Source organism: Eublepharis macularius, chromosome 8 (genome assembly GCF_028583425.1).
Source record: "Eublepharis macularius isolate TG4126 chromosome 8, MPM_Emac_v1.0, whole genome shotgun sequence".
NCBI lineage: Eukaryota > Metazoa > Chordata > Lepidosauria > Squamata > Eublepharidae > Eublepharis > Eublepharis macularius.
The window spans coordinates 2908074-2929211 of record NC_072797.1 but is presented as its reverse complement, the minus strand read 5'-3'; the positions used below and the strand labels follow the sequence as shown (position 1 = coordinate 2929211).

Below are 21138 nucleotides of genomic sequence, written 5' to 3'. Positions count from 1 at the left end.
GGATGACGTCGATTCTCTCCTCCAAAGCTGCTCTTTTATCCAAGCAAACCGATCTCTGTGGCCTGGAGAGTGTTTATAATTCTGGGAGAACTCCAGGCTCCTCCTGGAGGTTAGCAACCCTGTAGAGTGGTGCTCTTTGAACTTGGATCCTTGAGCGGTTTGCACAGTTGCATCTACTGGTTTGCAGACACAATAGAGCCACCCTTTGGGGCTGTTTTTTGGAGAAGTTACTGCTTGCGCATGTGAGTGGAGTGCAAGGGGGCCATGCATGCTTCCTGCCTCTCTCTGCACGCATGCTGAGCAGAGCTGCCAGGCAGTGAGGTGTGGCCACATGGTGGGGGAGAGGATTTCTCCACGGCTCTGACCCTCGTCTTGATCCTCTCTATGGCACACTTCTTGGTGCCTCCCTTATGTTTCCTGTTTAGGGTTGCAAACCTGCAGGTGAAGCCTGGAGTTCTCCCAGGATTACAGCTGATTTCCAGATTATGTAGACCAGTTCCCTTGGCGAAAATGGCAGCTTTGGAGAGCAAACTATGGGATGCCATTGATTCTAGGGGAAATCCCTCCCTAAATGCTACCCTTCTCAGGCATTATTCCCAAATCTCCAGGAATTTCCCAGGCTGGAGTTGGCAACCCTATTCTTGCTCCTGGCAATTTTGATCTGTTGCCCATGGTGCTAGAAAGGACACAGGTGAGGTCATAACTTTACCCCAGCTTTTCTTGTCACATGACTTGGGTGTCACATGACTTCCTATCCTGCATTTGCTGCTCTCTGGGTCCCAGGTCTGGAAAGGTTGAAGACTGCCACACTAGGGCCGATTCCAGATGGCCCTCCCCATCCCGAAACGTTGCGCGTCGTCGTGCGGAAAACACGAAATATCGCGTTTTCTCGCGCGAGTTTTGCATGACATCGTGCAAAACTCGTGCGAGAAAACACGATATTTCGTGTTTTTCGCGCGATGACGCGCAACGTTTTGAGATGGGGAGGGCCGTCTGGAATCAGCCCAGGGCAAGTCTTTGGACAAACACAGTATTGCTGATTGAAGGGACTCCATTCCAGCTCTGAACTTGGTACTTGGGTGATGTGGATTCGAATCCTGACCTGCCAATGAAATCCTGCCAACTTGGACTAGGATGCATTGCAATACATTGGCTTCTGTATGCTTCAATTCACCATACTGTGGACCCGACTGGGAAATGCAAATGATCTCATAAAAACCAGCAACATGGAATTCGGTCGAAGCTGGGAACGACTCTAATGCGTTCAGCTGGAATAAATGAATTACCTGGTTCCATTCTGGGTAAATCAGGAAATAAATGTATTTGCACGATTTATACCCCTTCCTTCTATCTTAAAAAAGCATGCAGGCCACCTTACGATGAATAAAAAAAAAACTAACTATTTAAACCATAAAATCAATAAAACAAACAGTGAATAAAATATACCCCCTAATAAAGCAGCCATGCTATACCAACAGTACAATCCTAAGCAGAGTTGAGCCGTTCTAAGCCCATTGGCTTCAGTGAATTTAGAAGGGTGCAACTCTGTTTAGGATCGCACTGCGAATGCCTCAAAAATAAAATGTGGCACAAAACAAATCAACATGGAATAATTTATCCCCTCTCCAAGGCCCTGCAGAAGAGAGGCATAGTAACTGATACAGGGTTGCCAACTTCCAGACGAACCCTGGAGATCTCTCAGAATTACCACTGATCTCCACACTACAGAGATCTGCATCGGGGGGTTGGATTCTGTAGCATTATATGCCACAAAGGTCCCCCCTCTCCCAAAACCCTACAGTCTCCAAGCTCCAACATTCAATCTCCAGGAATTTCCCAACTCAGAGTTGTCAACGAAGGGCCATCTAGTTCTCTTGTGAGAGGCTATTCCAGAACCCAGGAGCCACCACAGAGAAGGCCCTCTCCTGTGTGCCCTCCAGTCTCATCTCCCCTGAAGTCAGCACCTAGAGAATGCTGACCCCAGAAGACCTTTGCTGTAAGCAGGCAAGTTCCTACGGGCAAAGACGGTCCAGTTCCTCAGATCCCCTGGTCCCAGTGGCCCACAGGTGCTCTGCTACACTGTTCCTAGAAAACAACTTATTTCTGAACAAAAATATGGGTTATTGGGATGAAATGTGGCTTGGTTACTGAATAACCAGGAAGGGGTTAATTGTAGGCTGAAAAGCAGACCAAGGTGCACCTGGGGTGCAGAGGCCACTATTTGGTCTCCCACAAGCCCAGGAGTTCAGCCATCAAGTGATGGATGTGTGCGGATCAATGCACCCCTCCCCATTTTGCCTTTTGGATTAACTTTCCCCTTAAATGTTTCATTTCAAAGGGTCTTACAAGGCAGTTTGTGATTGTCCATGTTTCAGAATCAAATGCCTCCTTTCTAACTTGGAGCTATGAGTCTGTCTACACAAGATGCCTCGGAAGGTGTTTGTCACGTGTAGGGAGACGCACTGTTAGAGGGAAGCGTAGTTTTTAAAAAAAGAGCTGGCAGAGATCACTCCTCAGAGAGTTTGTTAATTTCATCTTCGCCTCCCCAAAGGCTCTGTCAATTTCACCTCTCCTGTCTGTGTAGTTTAAACAGACAGAGCCAGCAGCTATCACTCCTCAGAGGGTTTGTTAATTTCATCTTTGCCTCCCCAAAGGCTCTGTCAATTTCACCTCTCCAGACTTAAAACTGGGGGGGATTGCAACCAGAGGGCAGCATGGAATAGAAATGGGCTGGAGCTGCTTTCCAGAGCCGGACTTTGACCTGGAGAGGCTATAATGGGCTGAAGTTTCTCTTCTGCCATTTCACAGCCCCTTCACACATCTACAGTGTACAGGAAAGCCTTCGCCCTGCCCCCAGCTCTGTCTCTTTAAACTACCCTTCCCGGCTACAATTGCATCTCCCGACATGTGTCTTATGTAGAGAGACTCTATGCTGCTTTCCATTACAGGTGGTGTCGCCTGTTTTGTCTCCCTCTACTGGAAGGGAGACACCCTTTGCTAAAATAAATAAAAGGATCTGTGTGTCCATCCATTTGTCTATCGGTTTGTGGGTGGCCTCGCTCATCGGAAAATAAAGCCAGGGGTTTCAGACCGGGCCACCCGCTTCAGCATGATGATGGCAGTTGCAGGATCAAAAATGATGGGAGCTGGAACATTTTGGCCCACGTCACCTCCAGAAGCCCCCACGCTCCCAGTTTTTTGCATTGGAAGCAGTGGTTGTCTTGGGCTGGCATAACTCATCAGAAAATGAAGCTGTGTGTTTGAAAACTGGCTACCAGTTTCAGGATCACGTGTCACAAAAATGAAGGGAACCAGAACATCCTGACCCAGGTTATATCCAGAACACTCCTCTTCATCCCTTCATTCTATCTGCACTGGTTCTCGTTTTGTTGCGGGCATAACTTGTCAGAAAATGAAGCAAGGAGTCTCAAGATAATGGGAACTACAGTGCTATAAATGAGGGAAATCAAAACAACCTGGCCTAGATTATCTCTAGAACTGCAAAAGGGGTTTAACAACTTCCATGGCCAATCAGAGATAGTGCAGAATAATGGTTAGAGTATCTGACCAGGATCTAGAAGACCCAGGTTCGAATCCCACCTCTTACACAGAAACTTGCTGTGTGAATGTGTGACATTCCCTCTTTCAGGTTGTTGTGACGATAAAATGGAGAATGTTGGAAGCTTCTTTGGGGAGAAAGGCAACGCAGACAGGCAGGGTGGACAAAATCCCTTCCTTTACACAACAGAGGGTGGGGTGTGTGTGCGTGTTAAGAATTACCATGAGCTGCCAGAGTCGGTGTGGTGTAGAATGTTGGATTAGGATTAAGGAGCCCTGAGTTCAAATCCCCACTCTGCCATGGCATCTTCCTAGGTGAGCTTGGGCCAGTCACACATTCTCACACAGACCTATTTCACAGGATTGTTGTGAGGATAAAATGCAGGGCAAGAGAACTATATAAGCCAATTTGGGTTCCCCACGGGGAGAAAGGTGGAGTATGACATTGGTTATAATTTTGCCTACAGTTCACAAAAAAAGAAAAGAATGATCGCTGTTGCCGTTGCTTTATCGGGTTTTGCAGCAATTCTTTCAGCAGGAGGCAGGACTGCTCATTCCGTCTTCAAACTACCATTAAATATTGTGAGCTATGTGGTTGACGAATGGAGCGAACAGGGCAGGGCCCGCATTATAAAATAGGCTTTCCAGCTGAGAGAGGCCCAAGTGTCAAGAGGATCTCGTTCAGTTTTAAAATGGGGATAGATCAAGATGGGTAGCCATGTTGGTCTGTAGCAGTAGAAAAGAGGAAGAATCCAGTAGCACCTATAAGATTAACAAAATTTGTGGTAGGGTAGGAGCTTTCTCGAGCCGCAGCTCACTTCTTCAGATACACCTAGTTTTAAAATGGGCTTCTTTGCTTTCCTGGCGCTTGCCACATTGGAACAGGGAAGCCCAGGTTCGGATCCCCGCTCTGCCGTGCCGCTTTGCTGGGTGTCCTTGGGCCAGCAATACACTCTTAACTTAAACTACTTCTCAGGATTGTTGTGAGTGTAAAATGGAGGAGAGAAGAATGATGAAGGCAGGGTATGAATTAAGGTAATCTTGCTATATAAAAGGCTAACCGTGTTCCAGACAACTCACTTCTTACCCTGGTATGCCTCCAGAGGGCGCTGCTGTGGAGGGAAGCCCAGAAGAGTCAGCCCATCCCTCCGAGAGCACGTCACGGAGGGAAGCCCAGGCCAGGATCAGGCATGGAGCAGGCAGCAATACCTGCCCCCCTGACTCCACCCAGCTGGGATCTGGAGCGGAGTAGGTGGCAATACCTGCCCCCCCCAACTCCACCCAGCTGGGATCCGGAGTGGAGCAAGTGGCAATGCCTGCCCCCCCCAACTTCACCCAGCTGGGATCTGGAGCAGAGCAGGTGGGAATGCCCACCTCTCACCTTCACCCAGCTGGGATCAGGAGCGGAGCAAATGGCAATGCCCACCTCTCACCTTCACCCAGCTGGGATCCGGAGCAGAGCAGGTGGGAATGCCCGTCCCCCCACCTTCACCCAGCTGGAATCAGGAATGGAGCAAGTGGCAATGCCCACCTCTCACCTTCACCCAGCTGGGATCAGGAGCAGAGCAGGTGGCAATGTCTGCCCCCTGCCGTCATCCGGCTGAGATCAGTCTCGGAGGAGGAGGCAATGCCCGCCTGCCTGCCCTCCCCTTTCTAGGGCCCATTGTATTTTTTCCTACAACGGGCTTTGTTACTAGTAAATATATAAATTGCCAAGCGACCAGGAGAACTAGGAGAGGCATTCTTCAATGAAACTGTGGAAAGCTGAGTTCTGTGCCAATTCAACACGCCAGGCCTTTCTGAACTCCTGCAGGGGGCAACCAAAGTACAGCCCTGACTTGATGTTTTTTGCTCAGGAGGTCATCTCTCATCTCTCGCTCGCTCATTCTGGCTTACAACAGTCCTGCAAGGCGGGCCCTTCAGCCATGTTCTCATTTGACACTCTGTCTCTGGGGCTCGTGCTTTCAACTGCCTGTGTCTGACAGTGTGGGGGGCAGCTTTGCCACAAGACCCTCCTTCTTCTCCGTCCTTGAGGTCAGAGGACACCCTACAGCTGAAGAGTCATCAGCTTCCCCTCCTTCCCCTCCCTCTCCTTTCTCCCCAGGGACGCCGGTGAACCGGATCCCCATCATGGCGAAACAAGTGCTGGACCTTTACACCCTCTACCGACTAGTGACCGAGAAAGGGGGCCTGGTGGAAGTCATCAACAAGAAGATCTGGCGGGAGATCACCAAGGGCCTGAACCTGCCCACCTCCATCACCAGCGCGGCCTTCACGCTCCGCACGCAGTGAGTGGCCCGGGAGCTTCGGCGTCGGACTGGGGGAGGTCCTGAGGCCTCTCTCAACCATGTCAGGCATCCCAGGAAGGGGGCTGGGGTCGTCCAAGTGTTCACTGCCCCCACAGGGGGAAGGGCTCCTTTCCACCCAGGCTCCCCAACGGCCTTGGGTGGCCGGCATATTCAATCTCCATCCGGCCAGGGTGGATCCAGAGCAAATCTGGCAGGCCAGGAGTTTGGTTATGGCAGAAGCGAAGCCTGTTACCATCGAGAGTTGGGCGGCTTTACATAGCCTGATGTTGAACTTAATTAACAGAGTTTAATTAATGTGCAGTAGAATATAAAGATAGAGACTAGCTCTGTTTTGGCTCTAGAAAAATACTTTACTACATATTAGGATAAAAGAGTACATTTGATGAGAAAATAAAGAATAGCTAACTGACTCCTATGTTTTGATGGTCACACTAGAACACGATACTGTCTGATTAAAGACAAAGACTGAAGTTGCGACTGAACAAAGAGCAATAAAATCTTAGTATATTTTGTTAGTTAATTGTCCCCCAATAACACTAGCTGCCCAATAGATTATCCTAGATCTCTTCATTAAGTACAAAGACTCTCCTTTCTATGGCGGGAATTTTAACTTGACAGCTAAGTGGTCCTATGCAAACCATCTGACTAACTAAACAAATCGAACAACAATTTAACACTTTCATAACTGAACGTAGGACACTTGCTAAAATCCCGACACCCAATAAGGCTGCCAGAGGTTGGTTGGCAACCCTCCGGCAAAGGACCACTCTGAGAAATCAAGATTTGGGTCCAGGGTACGAGTTTCCTCAGTCTCTCGAAAGCTTTGACTCTCTAAAGCTCCTACCCTGGAAATCTGGTTGGTCTTTAAGGTGCTACTGGACCCAAATCTTGCTCTTCTACTGCAGACCTGAAACTATCTGGAAAACCAGATAATGTCCCCAGGTATGCCATGTGTCCCCATCTTTTCCTTCTCCCCCAGCTATGTGCTGCTGTCCCCAGCCAGGAATGTAGGAAGACAGAGGAAGGAGAAGGCCACACTTCAACCAAGCAGCCAGTTTTGGTCAACTCCCCAAAAGGGGTCACCATCTCTTTTCCAGATGCAGGCAGGTGTCCTTTAACCCTGCTTGGAGATACAGGGAGAGTGAAACTGCACCTGCTGTATTTCTGCCTGCTGTTAAAGGACTATAGCCTCCCCTGGGGAAAAGCATTTGGAAGGGGTGGTCTCCAAGCCTTCAGGAATGGCCTTGTCTAGCATCAGCATTCCTCTCTCTCTGCATTGCAGATACATGAAATACCTCTACCCCTACGAGTGTGAAAAGCGAGCCCTGAGCTCTCCGGGGGAGCTGCAAGCCGCCATCGACAGCAACCGGAGGGAGGGGCGGCGGCAGACCTTTGGGACCACGTTGTTCAACTACTCCCCTGTGGGGACGCCAGCTGTCTTGTCTTCCCCCAAGCTCCCCATGCCTGCCCTTACCATCTCCACCCACAGCTGCAGCCAGATCAGCCAAGTACACAACATCAAGAAAGGTGAGAGGTGCAGCCGGACTCAGCTGTGGTGCCCGGGACCAGGGAACGGATGGGCGGGGGGTGTACTGGCAGGGCAGGATAACACCAGCAGAGGTTGGGAAGGAGATGCAGGGAGCTACTGTTTGCTGGACTGAATGGCAGCAGGACTCAGGCCAGCCTGAGTGTGTGAGGCAGGATGTCTTTCTCATAGATGCAAACAGAGATGCAGAGGAGTGAGCCGTGTTAGTCTGTAGTAGCAAAATCAACAAGAGTCCAGTAGCACCTTTAAGACTAACCAATTTTATTGTAGCATAAGCTTTCGAGAATCACGGTTCTCTTCGTCAGATGCCATCTGACGAAGAGTACTGTGATTCTCGAAAGCTTATGCTACAATAAAATTGGTTAGTCTTAAAGGTGCTACTGGACTCTTTTTGAACAAACAGAGAGTTACAGTAGGGCACTGAAAAATACGGGAAGCGGGAGAACAATCTGGAATAATCCGAATTCCGAAGAGGCAAGCTGCTTCGGGATTCAAATATTTAAACTGCTTCGGTGTGCTCGGTAAAGATTTGGGTTTTTTACTTGATGGAGGGGGGAGAAGGGGAACAGCCCCCTCCTCCCCTCTCCCATTGGATAAAAATGTTTGCAAACAGCAAGAAAAGTCCTGTAAATTGTGCGTTCTCTTTTCAAAATCAGATTATGCTGGTCAGCATGAGGAACTCAGGCTGTGTCCTCCTGCCACTGAATGAATGAATGAATGAATGAATGAATGAATGAATGAATGAATGAATGAATGAATGAATGAATGAGTCATTCACCTCCTGGACTGGGTTGTCTGTTCAGGAAAATGCAACTGCAGGTGACTGCTGTAGCCTGGGGTCATTTCGTAGAAAAAGAGCTGGAGGAACTCATTAGCATAACTCATTAGCATATGCCACACCCCTTGACATCACCGGAACTGTGTCATTAGCATAACTGATTTGCATATGCCACACCCCCTGACATCACCTATCCTGGCTGTTTTGGACTCAATCCTGGACATTCAGGGCCGAAATTGGGCCAAAAATGGCAAAAAGGGGCTGAAAATGGCTGAAAAGGGGCCCAAAATGGTCAGGACTGGGCCACTGCTGAGCGGGAGAGTGATCCACCACCCGTCAGAAGCCCGATCCGGGCCGTTTCACCTCCAATTCAGGCCAAAACGGGCCAAAAATGGCCAAGAGTCAGGTGGGTAGGGCCGCCTGACATGTGACCTCTTTGGGGAACTACCGGAATTGCATTCCAGTGCGTTCCCCCTCGAAATGAGCCCTGGCTGTAGCACAACACTAGTGCAGCATCCAACAGTGCGTGGTATTCACAAGCAGAACCAAATCACAGTGTCAAGGACATTTCCATAAACAATGTCATAGGGTAAATGAATACAAGTTTACAAAGACAGAGCATTAGCAAGGATCCAATACAGGGATGAAAAATTGCTGAAACAGAACAGTTCTAGGACTTACAATAAACAACATGAAGCACAGGTAGTATATAGGAGTACATATTTAAAGCAACAGATCATAGAATCATAGAGTTGGAAGGGGCCATACAGACCATCTAGTCCAACCCCCTGCCCAGTGCATAATATGTAAGGCAACATAATGGTGAAGTTTATGGTTCCTAACTCATTAACGAAACATCTGGGACCCCTTTCCTACAATACCACCCTCTTAGCTGAGAAAAAAGCCTTTTTGAATAATTCGGTTTTGCATCGTTTGTGGAAAGCCAGGAGCGTGGGGGCTCTCCTGACCTCCTCAAGCCGTTCCATAGGGTAGGGGCCACCACAGAGAAAGCCCGTGTAAGGGCTGCTGTTGCATCTTTGTCAGATGCATCTGATGAAGAGAGCTGTGGCTCTCGAAAGCTTATGCTACAATAAAGTTGGTTAGTCTTAAAGGTGCTACTGGACTCTTTATTAGTGGAAGCGACACCCGTGAGAAGGTCAATAGCAGGCCACTAAATCTTACCACTCTCTTGGTATTAATTCTGCTCCCAGCATCTGAAGGGTAATTTTATTTAACACGTTTTTTTAAAAAACAACCACAGAAACTTCATCTGCATGAATGGAAAAAGTATGCAGTGCTGCAAACGATTATCAGAGCAAAATAAGGTGGGCGACCCATCAAGCCCATGGCCCTGTGCCGTTGGTACTTCACCCGAGAACGTCTGGTGCCTTCTTGCAGTGGCTAATAGCGATCAAGTGTCCAGTGCAGCCACTCCAAGGCAGCTCGCGGATTCTTAGATGGGCACACACCTGACTTCCGTCTGCCCCTGCCCTTTCACACCCCCCCCCCAACTTCCTTATTTTTCATTCCTTGGTGTTCGTGGAAACACTTGCACCAGAAGGCTGTCTGTGCTAGCCTGCTCTGGTAAGAACAACAGTCTCGTGGCCCTTAAAAGACTAACAAAGGCACGAACTGCATCTCCTAAAATGAGAACTTGCCTGAGATAAAACTCAGTTACTCTTTTACATGAATTTGTATTTTAGTTGCGAGCTGCTCTAAGCACTTCCTTTTCTTTTTTTTAAATTTTCATTTTATTGAATATGAACAAGTAATATACATAAGTCAACAATATAAACTATTAACATTTGAACAAGTATTACTACAACTCTTCCAGTATAGTGGTGACATCGGTATAGAAAGAGGAATCAAGGCAATACAGTTTGTCGTATTTTGAAATTACAGAATAAAGTTTCCAGATTGGGTTATTGCTTGAGATATTCTTGATTTGGGTTGGATATTATGCATATCTACGTAATCAAAGAAAGGTAGCCATTTTTCCATAAAATTAGAGTTCGTAGGGAACTGTTCTGCTACAATGAGGTCATTGTGAGTTTTTTCCACTATAAAATGATTCCAAATTTTTTCAAACCAGGAGTCAACCGAGGGCACCCTTTCTTTTTTCCATTCTAGTGCTATTGCATTCTTTGCTACCACAAAGAGTGTCGCTATTAGTTCTCTCCTGATCTTTGGGATGGCTAACTCGTCCCATTGGCTTAGAAAAATAATTTTCTAAGCACTTTCTACGAGGAAAGAGATAGTGTTTCACAGTGGTTACAGCCCCAGCCTGCTTTCCTGCTTCAAGTCCGACTTGGCCATGAAACTCAGAGTCTCTCTACACAAGACTTCTTACGCGAGGACACACAAGTATAGGGAGACAAAATGTTAGCCAGGAAACATAGTTTAAAACGAGTTTAAAGGCGCCGTCAATTTCACCTATCTACAGGAGGGTTGTTTAAAAGGAGGCAGAGATCATCTTCACCTCCCCAAAGGAAAGGTGAAATTGACTTTGGCTTTGGGGAGGCAAAGATGAAATTAACAAATGGTCTGAGGAGCGATCTCTGCCGGCTCTGTCTTTTTAAACTACTCTCCTGTAGAGAGGTGAAATTGACTGAGCCTTTGGGAAGTGAAGATAAAATTAAAAAAGGGTCTGAGGAGTGATCTCTGCTGGCTCTATCTTTTTAAACTACTCTTCCTGGCTAACGTTGCATGTCCCTACATTTGAGCATCCTCGTGTAAGAGGTCTCGTGTAGAGAGATTCTCACTGGGTGGCCTTTCTGTGACCTGTTGTGTTTTCTCACCCTCATCAGCCTCACAGGGTGGTTGTGCGCAAAAAAGTGGAACGTGAAATGTATAGATAGATACATCTACAAAGTGTGCAAGCAGGTCCTGAAAGCAACAGTCCTTCTCACTAATGGGTGTTCAGAGTAGTAGTAGGAGTAGTAGGAGTAGTAGTAGTAGTAGTAGTAGCAGTAAGGGATACAGAAGAAAAGGGATTGTATAACATAGTTGTGTGAATCAGAAATAGTTATATATAACAGAATATATAAAACACGACATATTTTTTCCCACCACCCCTTTCATTAAATTTCTTAAGACACTTTATATGAAATACAATATACTTAGTATATCGAGGTACATTTATATTCAACATTTTAATTTTTCAAGATAAAAATATATTATATTGGGAAAAATCCCTAATGGGGGTTCAGACTTATAGCCGTGAATTTGCCTATTCCTCTTTGACAATGAATTTCGTGAGGTCATTGAGAGGCAGCGTGGTATAGTGGGTAGCATGTCAGACTAGGAAATGGGAAACTTGGGTTTGCTGGATGATCTTGGGCCAATCAGAACCTACCTCACAAGGTTGTTTTGAGGGTGAAATGGGGAAGAAGTAAAAAAAACAACAACCAATCTTACCCCACCCTGAGTTCCTTGGAAGAAGGTTGGGGTGAAAATTTGCAAAATAAATTAAAGATGGCGGCCCCATTTATGTAACCTTTCCCTATAGGAAAAAGTGTTAAACCGGTGTGTCATTATCATCTCACGTGTGCGTTCTCTGTACTTGGAATCTACATGTTGGAAAGGCTCGGCAAGTGGCACGTTTAGTGAACTCATGTTTTAATGTATTTATTTCCTGCATTTCCACCCTGCCTTTCTCTCCAGTGGAGACCCAAAGCGGCTTACATTGTTCTCTCCTGCTCCATTTTATCCTCACGAGAACCCTGTGAGGTAGGCAGGCTGAGAGGGTGTGACTAGCCCAAGGTTGCCCAGCATGCTTCCGTGGCAGAGGGGGGATTCGAACCCCTGGTGTCGGTCCTAGTCCAACATTCTAACCACACTCCCGCATTGATTGTCCAGCTACATGTAACTACATAAATATGTGCTCCTACCAGTGGCAAGTAACGTGCGACTTCCCTGTTTTCTGTGTGTCAAGAGCATAATGGGTGAAAAGGGGCCGACACATGGGAAGAGCTGGTGCGTGCAGACAAAAGCTTTCTTGGATGAAATAAGGAGACTTCCAAAGCATTGAGTGAAGCAGCAGAGAAGCCGTGTGGGGCTGGCACATGTGTGGTTCGCTTGAAAGGGTGGAAGGGGAAAGAAGATACCGGAGCCCTGCCCTGGTCTCCCTAGCACAGACTGGCCGTCACCCGCTCCCCCCTTCTTCCTTTCCCTCTTTTTTTTTTGCAGAGGAGAGCATCCTGGCGTCAGCCGTCCCCAGCCGCATCGCCATCCCCGTCAGCCTGGCCGGGCATCACTTGGCGGCAGCACAAGCGGCGGCGGCTTCTCAGGCGGCAGCACTAGAGCAGCTGCGGGAAAAGCTGGAGACGGGGGAGCCGCCCGAGAAGAAGATGGCCCTGGTGGCGGAGGAGCAGCAGCGGCTCGTCCAGCACGCTCTCCAGCACAACCTCTTGGCCGTGGCCTCCCAGTTCCCCGTCAACATCAAGATCAACAGCCGCGGAGGCAAGTGGCTTCCTCGCCCCAGTGCCGCCAAGCAGTCCAGGCTTGTGGCTCAGGCTTCCGTGGGTCTGTCATACCCTGTCACCAGGATCCCTGGGAACCGTATTGCGGGTAGTTTTGCTAACCTCCAGGTGATGGCTGGTGGTCTGCTGGGATTACAACTGATCTCTGGGCAACGAAGATCAGCTCCCTTGGAGAAAACGGCTGCTTTGGAGGGCGGGCTCTATGGCGTTATACCCCCCCTCCCTTCCTCAAACTCCACCCTCCCCAAGCTCCACCCACAAATCTCCTGGGATTTCCCAAGCCAGAGTTGGCAACCCTAACAGTTGGGAAGGTGGCCAGGATCTACAGCAGGCCTCAATCTACAGGATTCTTCAGGGGAAGCCGGACATTTTCTTGCAATTCATGCCCCCCCCCCAGTTATTATGGGACGTATCACCTGTGTACGAGAGCACTTGCTGTGGATGAGGCACGGGGAATTAGCCAGCGTGTGTGTGTGAGCCGAGTCCTGATTCGGACTATGGGGTGCAACAGAGAGGGGGGTATGACTTCCCCCTGGGCCTCAGGGAACTGCTATGAGATGTATCCTAGTGAATGGGGTCCAGACCCTGAAAGCGCCTTCATAATATCTAGGGTTACCATTTCCCTGTGAGGGCAGGGGCTCTTCCGCTCCCAGCCTCTGTCCCCTCTACCTCTCACCTGGCCGGCAGGGGGAAAGGCACAGATACAGTCCAAAAGGCCGGGTCATGCCAGGGGCCGATTTAATAAAAATCAGTCCCAGTGCTGGATTGGGGGCCAATTTTTACCAAATCAGGCTCTGGTGCAATCCGTTGCTCCTGCATCACACTGGGAATGACATCATGGAACTTCCAAAATGGAAGTTTTCTGGAGTGTACCCACAGCCTGTGTGCACACGTGAGGTAGGTATCCCTGTTGCTCGCCCCGCCCCCCGTCCCCTGCTTTGAGCCCCGGTGAACCTGGCAACCCTAAATAGATCACACATACACAGTGGGAGGGGCCAATATAAACATCTTATATCAAACAGGACAAATAAACAATGATCTTGTAAGATCAGGGACTTAGCAATTATTTTAGCAATTGTTCCAAAACGTCCTAAAAGGGGCTCGCTTATTCAGCAGTGCATTGCAGTTTTACTTTAATCTTTTTCCACATGTATTTATTTATGATTTCCTTATTTTGCCCTGCCTTTTCCTTCCAAAGAAGTTGCAAGGGAGTTAACAAGACGAGAATAGCCAGATCTCTAGACAAACTCAAGAAAATTGCCTTCAGCAAGAAACTAATTAAAGAGGGCCTGGAATCTCGGTGAAATGGATAAAGGGGCTGCTTTGATAGTAAGCCAACCATTTATCCTTATTATTTACCTTCAAGGCCCTCTTCAATTGTTCAGTTACTTTATTGCTTTTTTTAGATTACTAGTGTTCAGCGATTATAATTTTAGCAGGTGCTAATGAGTTTTCAATAAGCATTTTATGCTCAGCCTCCTTCTGAACCATTTAAATATTTTAGTAGTATTTGAAATGGGACACATTTTGGATTCCAGCCCAAGATCTGAGTCATAACATGTACCCATAAGAAAACAGTTATTCCCAGCTCCTGTGCATAATGCCATGACCCCTGCTACCCTTCACCTAGCTAGGCCCATCCATTTTCCTGGCCCCCGGTGCGGTGAATTGCCGTACGCTCCATGACTTAATTTGGATCTCCTTTATCTACTTGAGCAGGAAGTCAGGATGAGTGCTGGCAACTGTGCGTTGTGTGTTCTGTGCTGTCAAGTTGCGTCCGACCGATGGCGACCTTATGAAATCTTCATTAAGTCTTCCACTTGAGGCTTTGGAGGTCCCTGTCCCAGGCCCCTGGCTAATCCCCTCAGGGCTGGATCTTTTCTTCTCCCACATCAATATTTTGCTGACAACGTCAGCTTGCTTCAGACTGTTCCAGCAGCATCGTGTACCAAAGAGCAGCCCTGCACTGCGGAGCCACGTGGGCACCACCAGCTGGGGGCAGCCAACTCACCCTTAAGGACTCTCTTCCCCCAAGAGCCAAGTTACCAGTGGCGCCAGCCACATGTTTTTTAACATGCCGGGGATGCAATTGTTCCTGGGAACTGTAGTTGAAAACGGGTATGTCCCAAGTGCGGGGAGGCAGGGGAGGGGAAGAGATTTTCAAAGACAGAGCTGTGCCAGATTGCTCTGTGTGTGTGTGTGTGTGTGTGTGTGTGTGTGCTGTCAAGTCGCCACTGACCTATGGCAACCCTATGAAGGAAAGACCTCCAAAACGTCCTCTCATTAACAGACTTGCTCTGATCCTGCAAACTGGAGGACGTGGCTTCTTTTATTGAGTCAAGCCACCTTGTTTTAGGTCTTCCTCTTTTCCTACCGCCTTCCACTTTCCCCAGCATTATTGACTTTTCCAGAGAATCTTGTCTTCTCATGATGTGACCAAAGTACGACAGCCTCAGTTTCGTCATTTTAGCTTCTAGGGAGAATTCAGGCTTGATGTCATCTAGAACCCACTTACTTGTCTTTTTGGCCATCTGCAAAACTCTCCTCCAGCACCACATTTCCAATGAATCCATTTTCTTCCTGTCAGCTTTCTTCACTGTCCAGATTTCACATCCATACATAGTAATGAGGAATCCCATAGTTTGGATTATCTTAATCTTGGTTCCCAGAGAGACATCTTTCTCTTTAAGGATCTTCTCTTGCTCCTTCACAGCTGCTCTTCCAAGTCTCAATCTTCTGATTTCCTCATTGCAGTCTCCCTTTTGGTTGATGATTGAGCCAAGGAATAGGAAATGTTGGACAATTTCAGTTTCCTCATTGTCAGCTTTAAAACTGTGCAGTTCCTCAGTAGTCATTACTTTTGTCTTCTTGATGTTCACCTGGCAACTATTGGGTTTCTTGTCTTCATTTTTAATCAGAGTTTACAAAACAGAGAATGCGTGATGAACGCATCCTTTGCAAAAAGTGATACCAAAAATTTCTAAATGATTTATCATTATTCATTGATACAGTGCAAAATCCGTTTTTAAATTTTTTTTTATTGGTGAGCATAATTTCAAACAATATTTCAATTAAACCCTATCTGATTAAATCTAACCTAATCCCCACCCTTTCCCCCCTCCTTCTTGACTTCCAACAGCTTTCCAACCCTTTACCCCCTTTATTACTTAACAAATCCTATATTAAACAGTCAAGCATCCCTACATAGCATTCCTTACTCTAAGCCATAATTTACTCTATAGTCTATACATACTATATTAATTTTACTGATATTTCTTCCCAAAATTAATAACATACTTATCAAATTAATTTTACTACTTTTACTAATACTTCTTCCCATAATTAACAGCATACTTCTCATATCTTATACTTAACCATAATTCAAACTTAATAATAATTAAGTTAATATTCTAACTTAATAACATTTATTACTCTAATAATTTCATCTTCCCTTGCGTAACTATATGTATGCTATATTACTTTTTCTAGTATATCAATCCCACTTCTAAATATCAGTTATAAATTCTACCCCTCCTATAGTTAACTATAATCCTAGCTTAGATTAATATAAACACACATTTCTTCTATTGGTAAAGTCACTTCTCTCTTCTGTTTGTAGTATCATGGTTTAAAAGTTCTCGAATTGCCACAGTTCTCCTTTCACATCCGATACAGTGCAAAATCCATTGAGAAATCCATAAGGCTTTGTATTTATATTTCAGAAGTTCAGAACGTTCACTGATCAGTGAGACATAAACGAGGTGCATCCTTCTAACCAGGGTTGCCAGCATGGAGTATGGAAATTCCTGGAGATTTGGGCATGGGCCTTGGGAAGGGTGGAATTTGGGGTGAGAACTCAGCAGGAATGTGATGCCATAGATCTCTCTCACTCATTCACACTCACACACACACACTCACACACACACACCCCTTTCTTCAGGAGCAAGATTCAGGTCCGGTAGCACCTTAGAGACTAACTAGATGATGCTGGACCCAAATCTTGCTCTTCTACTACAGACTAACAATGGCTACCCACCTGAAGCTATTTTCTTCAGGGGAATTGATCTCAGTGGTCTGGAGATCAGTCATATTCCTGGGAGAACTCCAGCCTCCCCCTAGAGGTTGGTAACCTTCTGCGCAAAGTGGGCTGTGGGCTAGTAATAGAGACTTGGGATCAGTCCCCAGCTGGCTCTGGTGGTCTAACTGGTTCTGAGGCTCTTGGGAAAACGAGGGGAGGACCCAGAATCACACAAGCAGTGAGGGGAGGGATTATTATAGGGCAGATTCCCCGTTGCTAAGACTGCCCAGTGGGCAGCATCTCCAATGGAAGGGTCTCGGATACCAGGTGCCAGGAAAGACCCTTCTCTGCTCTGGACCCTGGACAGTCACTGCTGGTCAGGGCCAAAACAGATGGTGCCCCAAATACCGTCCCTCTGTCAGTCTGTAAAGAGTCAATTGGGTGCTTAGCCATACGGGCCAGGGACAAAGGGACTTGACTCTTATAGCACTGCATGGTGTCACTGACAGAATCTATGATCCCCATAGGTGTGAAGACAAGGAGTCATGTCCTTTTAGAATCTGTCTCCTCTTTAAAACACTGACAGTGCAAGAAGCCCAGCTTTGATTAGCAAAACTGAGCATGGCTTGAAGGGTTATATGCCCTTTAGAGGTGGGCGCGAACCAAAATACGAACCAAAGTTCGTCATGAGCCGGGCCATTTTTTGGTTCGCAAACCAGCGGTTTGTTGGAGGGCATTTCTGACAAACCATGATGATTTTTAGGCTGGTTCGTTGTTTTGTTTTTCGGTTTGCAATCACAGACAGCCTGGCACCAGTCAGTTTCCTAGGCAACAGCGGGGGATGAGCATTCTGCAGACTTTCTGCTGCCCTGGAAGTGACGTATTCACGAACCAAATGAACCAGTTTGCAAACCAGGCAATTTCATGCCAGTTCGTGGTTTGTGAAACGCAATGAACCACGAACCGCAACGAACCACCAGTTTCTGGTTCATGCCCATCTCTAATGCCCGTTTCCATTCCTACCTGATCCTGATCTGATTTGCAGCTGTGCATGTGTGCCGTTCTATTGGCTCACTGAGGGCTATAAACTCTGTTGTGTCTGTTACTACAACTCTCAGAGGACGCAATGCTGAAGCATGACTTACTCATCAGACAAGGATGGAGTGATTGAAAGTGGAAGTGGTAGAATGGATCGGACGTGGGTGGAGGCGTGGGATTGCCTTTTGGAGCACTCACCTGTGTGCAAATAGGAAACCAGGAACCCTGAGCAAAGATAGGAGGGGAGAAGCTGAAGACCGATTTGGTATAAGGCAGTTTGATATGTTTGGAGGGAGGCCTGTAGCTTATGAATGGGCACTGGTGCATTTGTGACAGAGATATGCTTCAAAGGGGGGGGGGCGGGCAGGTCACGGTTCCCAAAGCAGCCCCTTGGCCACTGCTGCCTGGTTCGTACGTGTTTGCCATGTGCCACCTTCGGCTCACTGGAATTTCAGCATAATTATGAGGCTGGGCTGTGCTGAGCAATGTAGACGGTCACTTTGCTACAATTCCAAGCGAATCCTGCACCTCGGGCAGGGAATGCGGTGCTTTGCTGGCCTCTGCTCTCGTGTCTCGCAGGCCGGCCGCTGTCTTTCTAACCCCCCTATCGGCATTTCTTCTCCCCCTTCCAGATGACAGACAGGAGGCTGCATTGAACCTGTCCACCAACGGCATTAGCAGCATCAACATGTCAATAGAAATAAATGGAGTTGTCTACACAGGTAAATAGAAGGGCCGCTTGCCCTGTGTAATTGCAGCCAGGAAATCCAATAAATTATAGCCGAGGTCCTTCTGCCGAGCCTCTCGTCCAATCTGATGCCTTGACTATAAAATCCATCTCTATGAAGTAGCCAGTCCGGGATGTGCTGGAGGGATCGTGCTTCGCCCAGTGGTGGGGTGTGTGTGATGCAGCTGGCATGAATGTGCGTGGTGTGTCTGTGTGTGGGGGAGCTTGCACCTGCAATTGCTTCTGCATCAGATCCCCTGACACACACACCCACACCCTTCTTTCTGCCAACTGCAGCCAAGAGCCACCTCCAGCTATTCTCAACATTGTTTGCAGAGAGGGGCTTGGAACAAACTTGTAAGATGCCCCCCTCACTGACGCTGCGATCCTGCATCCCATACATATAATCTCATGAGCCCTAAATAAGTTTTTTTTAAAAAAATCTGAATTTACTGTTACATAATCTACCTTTCCTAAAAATGCCCAATTTTCCTACTTTTGTTTAATAATATCACCCATCTGAAGAGTCTTACGAATTTGATAACTCTTTTGTAACATTTGGGCCACTAAAAAGGGATTATCCAATCTCTGTCTTGATTTTTTAATTCTGATGGACCAATGTGGCTGCAAAAATTAGGCCAGTTAATTTTAAAGCTTTGTTTTTCTGGCCTTTTTCATTGCAAAATCACAAATGAGCCCCACAAAGTCAATTTCTCTTGCAAGTTCGCATTCAGTAGACAAGAACTCTGTTAAATAACCTTTACTCCTTTAAATGCATTTTAATCAGGAGTTTTCCCTAGGGTTGCCAGGTGGGAGGCCCGATACTTACCTTAGCTTCACTGTTCCATGCATGCACACGCCCGGCCTGCATGATGACATCACTTCTGGGAAGTGACATCATCTTGTGGCCCACAGGCCACCCTGGGAGTGCTCCTGCGCTCTGCAGGGGCCCGAATCAGGCCCAGATCAGGCCAATTTGGCTCAGATTGGGCTGCTGTGGCATGTGCGAGTGCTGCTGTGCTCTGCAACAGCCCAATTCGGGGCCCAATCTGGGCCATTTCAGCTCAGATTGGGCCTCTGCAGAGCGCGGGAGCACTGCTGCGCTCTGCAGTGACCCAATTAGGGCCAATTTGGGCCCGGGAGTGTGCTGTGCAGCCCGGGAATGCACCCAGGAGGTGCATTCCCCCCCCACCAGCCAGGTAAGTGGGGGTTGGAGGGTGGGAGCAGAGGATCCCCCACCCCCAGCAGGGGACTGGCAACCCAGAGTGCCTTCCCAAAGCAGCATTCCTCGTGGCTAGGTTTGGGTCTGACGAAAGGAGCTCTGATTCTCAAAATCCCCTGGAAATTGACTTGGTCTTTAAGGTGCTGCTGGGCCTGACTCTTGGGCTGTTTCCACACACCCTTAAAGGGACGGCCCGTTCGCGAAACGCTGGCGATGTCTCCGTTTACAAAATGTTTGAGGGCTGCTTGGCTTCCGTTTTTTCAGCGCCTTTTCTGTGGCCACAGAAAGTGCGTTCCCAGAAAAGGCGCCAAAAATCCAGAAGCCAAACATTTTGCAAATGGAGACGTCTGGATTCCTGGGGGAAAGCCGCCAGCGTTCGGTGAGTGGGCCATCCCTTTAAGGGCGTGTGGAAACAGCCTTGCTCTTCTACTGCAGACCAAAATGGCTGCCCACCAGAAACTTCGTTGGGCCTGCCTGCCTTATGCAACTGGGTGTCTCCCGTGGACACTTTTGAGTATCGGGGGCAGGAAGAGGGGCTCCCTCCACCCATGTCTAACTCTGGGCATATGGGTGAATCCACTTTTTAAAGGTGAGGGGTCATGTTGCATAGTGGTCAGAATGTTAGAGTAGGATCTGGGGGGCAGAGGTTCGGTTCCCTGCTCTGCCATGGCAGCTTGCTGGGTGACCTTGGGCCCAACTTACCTCTCAGGGTTGTTGTGTGGTTAAAATGAAGGAGAGGAGAACGATGTAAGCTGCAGTGGGGAGAGACAGGGTAGAAATGAAGTAAGTAAATAGATAAATGGAAGTGGAGCTTGCCGGCAAAAGGAGCTCTACTCTGCCCGGTCCTGTGCTTGTTGTACTCTTTCTGAAGGCTTTCTCTTTGACATCAGAAGTGAGCTGGGCCGGGTGGAAAATGCTGAGTGCAACGGGGCACACACCTTTTTTCTCTTGACTTTGTTCGCAGCTCTGAAAGAGCCAGCTTGCAGCAAGTGTGACCCCTTGATCTCTCTCACCCCAACAGGCGTGCTGTTTGCTCGGAGGTCCGGCGTCACGGGCAGCACGGGGGGCGCTCACAGCCATGGCAGCCCCATGACGTCCCAGAGCCAACTGCTGTCCACAGCCTCACGTGGTCATACTCCGGCCAGCACCTCAGCCTGAGAGGGACATCCCAAGAGCCCTCCTTCCACCCCCTCATCTCGGACTGCAGGGCTGTGTTTGTGTGGCCCCATTCCAGGGCCAGCAAAGGCCATCTGGTTTTCCTGGCTTCTGTGACCGCACGCCGTGTGGCCCCATCTGTTCGTGGCAACGTGCCAGGGGGACTTCAGAGCAGCAGACATGTGGAGATGCTCTTGAGCGAAGGCGGAAGGAGGAAGCTTTGGAGAGCACTCGAGAGGCCTGGGGGGTGACGTGAGGCAAGCCTCCAAGGGGACTCTCTGGCTGCTGCTCTTTCATTTCCAGGGA

General features: G+C 48.0%; 1 protein-coding gene across 1 annotated transcript in view; it reads left to right on the top strand.

The window, feature by feature from the left end:
- ARID3C (AT-rich interaction domain 3C) overlaps window positions 1-20835 on the top strand; it is a 105517-nt gene extending 84682 nt beyond the window's left edge. Inside the window, exons 4-8 of the mRNA XM_054986619.1 lie at window positions 5663-5846; window positions 7150-7394; window positions 12380-12652; window positions 18361-18450; window positions 20699-20835. Coding sequence (XP_054842594.1) covers window positions 5663-5846; window positions 7150-7394; window positions 12380-12652; window positions 18361-18450; window positions 20699-20835 — 929 coding nt within the window. The remainder of the gene's footprint in view (window positions 1-5662; window positions 5847-7149; window positions 7395-12379; window positions 12653-18360; window positions 18451-20698) is intronic.
- Window positions 20836-21138: the final 303 nt, after the last annotated feature.